The 5,766-nt window shown below is 65.0% G+C and overlaps 2 protein-coding genes across 3 annotated transcripts in view; one reads left to right on the forward strand and one right to left on the reverse strand.

Annotated features, from left to right (window-relative positions):
- The first annotated feature begins 469 nt into the window (after positions 1-469).
- AVPR2 (arginine vasopressin receptor 2) lies at positions 470-2,878 on the forward strand. 2 transcript variants are annotated; one of them, XM_008578395.1, is made up of 4 exons: positions 470-522; positions 905-993; positions 1,342-2,137; positions 2,281-2,878. In XM_008578395.1, the coding sequence occupies exons 1-4, from the start codon at positions 498-500 to the stop codon at positions 2,484-2,486; spliced, it is 1,116 nt and encodes a 371-aa protein (XP_008576617.1). In that variant the 5' UTR covers positions 470-497; the 3' UTR covers positions 2,487-2,878. The 2 variants fall into 2 exon arrangements, with proteins under 2 accessions (XP_008576617.1, XP_008576618.1); XM_008578396.1 differs by having other exon boundaries at positions 498-522; positions 1,342-2,049.
- Positions 2,879-3,161: 283 nt separating this feature from the next.
- ARHGAP4 (Rho GTPase activating protein 4) overlaps positions 3,162-5,766 on the reverse strand; it is a 12,679-nt gene continuing 10,074 nt past the window's right edge. Inside the window, exons 19-22 of the mRNA XM_008578397.1 lie at positions 5,698-5,766; positions 5,329-5,421; positions 4,939-5,038; positions 3,162-3,745 (exon numbers count right to left, since the gene is read on the reverse strand). The exon at positions 5,698-5,766 is cut by the window's right edge and continues 2 nt beyond it. Of these exons, the coding sequence (XP_008576619.1) occupies positions 3,530-3,745; positions 4,939-5,038; positions 5,329-5,421; positions 5,698-5,766 (478 nt within the window). The 3' untranslated portion in view covers positions 3,162-3,529. The remainder of the gene's footprint in view (positions 3,746-4,938; positions 5,039-5,328; positions 5,422-5,697) is intronic.

The raw sequence follows: 5,766 nt of genomic DNA on the forward strand, positions 1-5,766 counted from the left end.
CAGAGGCTGGGCTGGGGCGGGGCAGGCGATGGAGAGCAGATCTGAGTGCCACCAGGCCACCTTCGTGCCGCTGACCAGCTGCCTAGGAGCCCGGGAGCCTGGCCAGGTAAGGGGCTGCGAAGGGGTCCAGGGGGACACACCTCGCCCCTCCTGCTCTGCCTCCAGCCCTCTGATGGTGGCCTCTCTTGCCGTTTGTCAGGGCAGGGGTCTATATGTCTGCCTTGGGTGCCCACTCCCAAATCCAGGTCTCGGGGGCTGCCTGGAAGGGTCCTGGGCTCTGTGCATCCATCTGTCTGACTGTCCCTCTCTATCTTCCTGGCCCAGAACTGGGCACAGGCCAGACCCCACCCCACACTGAAAGGCACCCACCACGCTGGCACCTTTCTAAGGGCTCCTCTCCAGAGACCCTGAGCAGTGGGGCTGGCCCCTCGAGTGGAGGCTGAGTTCGTCCCCCCGTCTCCTCCAGGTGCTCAGGACACCCGCCCCAGCCCCCCACCATGGTCTTGGCGTCCACCACCTCCGGTAAGGCTCTGCCCCTGGGCCCCCACCCACCTGGGATGAGCCAGGAGGCCAAGTGGGTTTGGTGAAGTAGAGAAGCCCCTCTTTCTAAAGGCCCCCCTTGTCCTCCTCTTTGGGGCAGGTGGGGACAAAGTGCTTCGCCCAGCTGTCAGTGAGGGGGGAGGGGATGGCATGGCTCTACGTACTCACTGGGGCTGGGGCCACCCTTCCCTCCGGGACTGCAGACATGGGAGCCAGGAAGTGGGAAGCTAGAGGGGATCGAGGGAAGCCGGAGGCCCAGGGTGACAACTGCCTGGGCCACTGGCTCTGGTGGCCAGGTGGGAACCTCCTTGGGCCCCCTGCACACACCCTCCCTAATTCAGCCCTCCTCCCCCACCCTGCCCAGCCATGCCCGGGCGTCTCCCTTCACCTAGCTGGCCCGGCAACCACAGCCAGGAGGCGCCATTGGATGCCCGGGACCCGCTGCTGGCCCAGGCAGAGCTAGCCCTGCTCGCCACGGTCTTTGTGGCCGTGGCTCTGAGCAATGGCCTGGTGTTGGGGGCCCTAGTGCGACGGGGCCGGCGGGGCCGCTGGGCGCCCATGCATGTCTTCATCGGCCACTTGTGCCTGGCCGACCTGGCCGTTGCTCTGTTCCAAGTGCTGCCCCAGCTGGCCTGGGATGCCACTGACCGCTTCCGTGGGCCCGACGCCCTGTGTCGGGCTGTCAAGTACCTGCAGATGGTAGGCATGTATGCCTCGTCCTACATGATCCTAGCCATGACGCTGGACCGCCACCGCGCCATCTGCCGCCCCATGCTGGCATACCGCCAGCTGCGGGCCCAGGCAGAGCTAGCCCTGCTCGCCACGGTCTTTGTGGCCGTGGCTCTGAGCAATGGCCTGGTGTTGGGGGCCCTAGTGCGACGGGGCCGGCGGGGCCGCTGGGCGCCCATGCATGTCTTCATCGGCCACTTGTGCCTGGCCGACCTGGCCGTTGCTCTGTTCCAAGTGCTGCCCCAGCTGGCCTGGGATGCCACTGACCGCTTCCGTGGGCCCGACGCCCTGTGTCGGGCTGTCAAGTACCTGCAGATGGTAGGCATGTATGCCTCGTCCTACATGATCCTAGCCATGACGCTGGACCGCCACCGCGCCATCTGCCGCCCCATGCTGGCATACCGCCACGGAGGTGGGGCTCACTGGAACCGGCCAGTGCTGGTGGCCTGGGCCTGCTCGCTCCTTCTCAGCCTGCCCCAGCTGTTCATCTTTGCCCAGCGCGATGTGGGAGATGGCAGTGGGGACCTCGACTGCTGGGCCCACTTTGCAGAGCCCTGGGGACTTCGCGCCTATGTCACCTGGATCGCCCTGATGGTGTTTGTGGCGCCTGCCCTGGGTATTGCTGCCTGCCAGGTGCTCATCTTCCGGGAGATCCATGCCAGTCTGGTGCCAGGGCCATCAGAGAGGGCTGGGGGGCGCCGCAGAGGGTGCCGGACAGGCAGGCCCAGTGAGGGAGCCCAGGTGTCAGCAGCCATGGCCAAGACCGTCAGGATGACGCTGGTGATTGTGATCGTCTATGTGCTGTGCTGGGCGCCCTTCTTCCTTGTGCAGCTGTGGGCAGCATGGGACCCGGAGGCGCCTCGGGAAGGTAGGTGTGGCTGTGGCCAGGACCATGGGGGCCACTCGGGCTTGGCTGTACACACCGCCCATCACCACCCCACTCCCGTGCGCTTATGTGGACTGTTAGCCCCCGGTGGGCACACAGGATCACACCCAGCTCCACCTCCGCAGGGCCCCCCTTCGTGCTGCTCATGCTGCTGGCCAGCCTCAACAGCTGCACCAACCCCTGGATCTACGCCTCCTTCAGCAGCAGCATCTCCTCGGAGCTGCGTGGCTTGCTCTGCTGGGCCCGGAGGCACGTCCCCGCCAGCCTGGGGCCCCAAGATGAGTCCTGCGCCACTGCCAGTTCCTCCCTGGCCAAGGACACCTCCTCGTGAGGAGCTGGTGGGAACCTTCCTTCCAGAGGCTCCATGAAGCTCAGCTGCCTGCCTGGGAGCCACTGAGAGAGAGGGGCCCACAGAGAATTGGCCTGGGGCCCCGTCACTGCCACACCCTCTGGGGTTAGCCATCCCCAGCTGGACAACGAGGACATCAGGCTCCGGGACTGGGAGGGCCCCTTAAGTCAGCTCCTCTGTGCCAGCACGGGGAGGGGCTGAGGCAGAGGGCTGCGAGGCCTGGGGTGGCAAGCGTCCCCCATGCGACAGGTCTGGGGAGCCAAAGAAGGGGCAGGGTGGGGCTGAGGACCTTCCTGTCTACACCTCTCTAATTACTCCCTTCTTCCCTCCCTTCTCACTCTCTCCCTAATAAAAGTTGCAGCCCATTTTCCACACGGTGAGGGGTCTCCTTGGATTAGGGAAATAGTGGGTGTGGCTGCGGCATGGGGACATACACAGTCCCCCACACCCACAGACACATGCAAGGCTCTGGAACCCAAAATGGGAGCAACCAAGCTGTCAGGTGCATGTCCGCAAGCGACATAGCTTGCACATGGACAGCTCTGTGCCAGGGGACCCCCAGTGGAAGCTGGTCCAGTGTCTGGCCTCTGGCAGTGAGAGGGCCAGGGGCTGGCCCTCTACCCAGCCCCGCAAGACAGAGTTGGCTCGCATCGGGAATCAACACACAGGTCTTTATGAATCGCCACCAATGGCCACCAGGCAGCTGAGGAAGAGATGGCCCAGGTGCTGGTGGGCCTGCTCACGTGTGCAAGAGCGCCCGCCACCAATAGCCACTGACGAGCCCTCACAGCAAAGCGAAGCCGCACAGGGGCGTGGAGCTGGGATCCCTGTTGGAGTAGCCTCGTTCTCCTCCCTGCATAGGGTCGAGAGCGGGTGCCCTGTGTTTGCCCAACAGGGCCAGGGAGAAGAAAAGGGCCTGGGGAGAGTGGCCAGTCTCACAGGTGGCTGCCTGGGCAGGGTGGGGCCTATGGGGAGCCAGGCAGCATGCTGGCTCCACCAGCAGCACCTCAGTGTGGCTGAAGGGGCTAGTCCAGGCCCTGGGGATGGGACGCTGAGGATGAGGCTGGGGTCCCAGGACCACGGAAGAAGCCTTTGTTTCTGCCGAGGCGGCTGCAGGCCAGAGGCTTCGGGCTGCGGGGCCCGGCGCTGGGGGAGGTGGTAGACGCTGGCCCAGGGCCCTGGCGGACAGCAGTCTTTCCCAAGAGCTCCTTGAACACAGAGTCCATGTTCTGTGCCACGACCTGGTGCCGCGGAAGGAAGGAGAGAGCATCTAGTGAGAGCCAGGCTGCTCCACCAACTAACCCTGCCCAAGCCTCCACTTGAGCTCCTCCCATTCCAAAAACAAAGTCTTCGGCCACCACCCTGCCACCAGGCCCCTCCTCTCCATGGGCCACACAGTGCTGGCTCCAACTGCCTGCCTCTCCTTCTTCAGCCTCCAGGTCACCTCTCCCACTCTGTGCCCGCCTTCCCTCCTGCCACCGTTTATATCTCTTTCACAGCCTCCTCTGGGGACAGCAATTCCTTGGCCTGGCCCTGAAGTGGGGGCTCCTCTGCCTGGGCCCCAGGACCCTCTCCTCACCTCCACTCTCTCTCTAGATGAGATCACCTGTTCCCCCGCCATGGCTTGTAAGGCCACCAGCATGCTGGGGACTCCCAGGTCATTGTCCTTCCCTGGGTTCTCCCAGCTTCCCAGCCCCAGCCCCCACCACGTGGCTCCTGCTCTTGTGTCCAACCCGCCTGTGCCCAGGCTCCCTAGGCCTGGGGGCTGGGACACCCACACACTCTTTCTCTCTCCCCCTCGGGCTCAGCGACTGTCCCTGGGGCTTTAGTGCTCAGCCCGTGAGTGCTCACAGGGCCCATCGTTACAGAGCAGGGAGCAGGGTCTCCCCAGGCTATGCTCCTTGCTGGGGCTGCATCCTGAGCCCACTCTCTGTGACAGCCACCACTGTCCCGCCATGCTCCCTACCCAGCCACCCCCTCCTGCATCCTTGCCATCTGTCCCTTTCATCTTCCGTGGCATGCCAAACACCTGCCATGTCACCGCCTGTCACCTAGCCTGCCTCCAGATGCCAGCCTTGAAGTCTGCCCAGAGCCCCTCACCCATACCAGCCTAGACCACCCAGACTCAACCCTGCCAACTCCCTGCTCCAGAAGCAAACATGAAGCCCAATGCATGAACCCCAGGCCCCAACCAGGCTGAGTGTCTTCTGTTCCCCTAGTCCCTGCCTCCGTACCCCACCCCCACCTGCACACCCTGGCGCTCCTGCCCCTCCCTGGGTTCCACCTGGGGCCTGACTGTCTGGCGGCTGGTACCCCTGAGCTGAGGCCGGGGAGCTGAGACCTCGGGAGGGAAGAGTCTGGCTCACAGGGGAAGCAGAGAGCCCCCCCAGGAGAAGCATCCGCCATCCGCCACAAGGCCAGTCCCGACTCTTACCTTATCCACCTCCCCATGTCGCTCCAGGGAACTTGGGACCAGGCAGGGTTGTCTGTGTCCCGGGGGGCCCACAGCCTCAGTTGGGGTGCACAGCTCTGGCCTGCAGAGCACAGACGGTGAGCCTGGAGGGGCCCTGGGAAGTCCCTGAGCTAACCTGGCAGTGGCTCCTCCCATCCCGGGCTGTGGCCACGGAACAGAGGCTGGCCCCAGTGGTCCCCATGTTCCTCTAGAGACTCTCCCTGTCACAGCCAAGCTGGGTCCATTCTGTCCTCCCTGGCGTCCCTCATCTGACGACTGGCTGCACCTCCACGTGGCCAAAGCCTGACCCCAGCCCCTTTGGCCTGGGACAGCACACATGATGGGCAAACGGGGCGTCTTCTCCTTGCTCACCGATGGGCCAGCTCCGAGGCCGGGAGGCCCTCTGCACGGCTCAGCAGCTCCCCTGCAGCCTGCAGCCCTGGGCCGGCCTCCTGCTTCTCTGCCCTGGGGCGGGAAAGACCGGCCTGTTGTGAGTGCTCCCTCCCAGCACAGGGTCCTGGGGCCAGCAGCCTCAGTGCCAGCCAGAAGCGGTTGGAAATGCTTGTTCTCAGGCCCGGCCCAGCCCTAAGGACTCTGACTCGGGGTGGGGGAGGGCAGCAGCCCGGCTTGGACGACCTCCAGTGTGACACCTGGGCGAGAGCTGGGGGGCGCAGCTGTGAGCATCGAGGTCCGGGAGGGCCGAGGCCACACACCGGGGAAGCCAGGCGGCAGCTCACTCACCCCGCAGGCAGCGTGATGTACTTGTGGGGAATGAGTCCCCGCACGCCGGCGTGCTCCCCCCGCCACCAG

The sequence above is a fragment of the Galeopterus variegatus genome, unplaced genomic scaffold, assembly GCF_000696425.1.
Source record: "Galeopterus variegatus unplaced genomic scaffold, G_variegatus-3.0.2 Scaffold1677, whole genome shotgun sequence".
Classification (NCBI taxonomy): domain Eukaryota; kingdom Metazoa; phylum Chordata; class Mammalia; order Dermoptera; family Cynocephalidae; genus Galeopterus; species Galeopterus variegatus.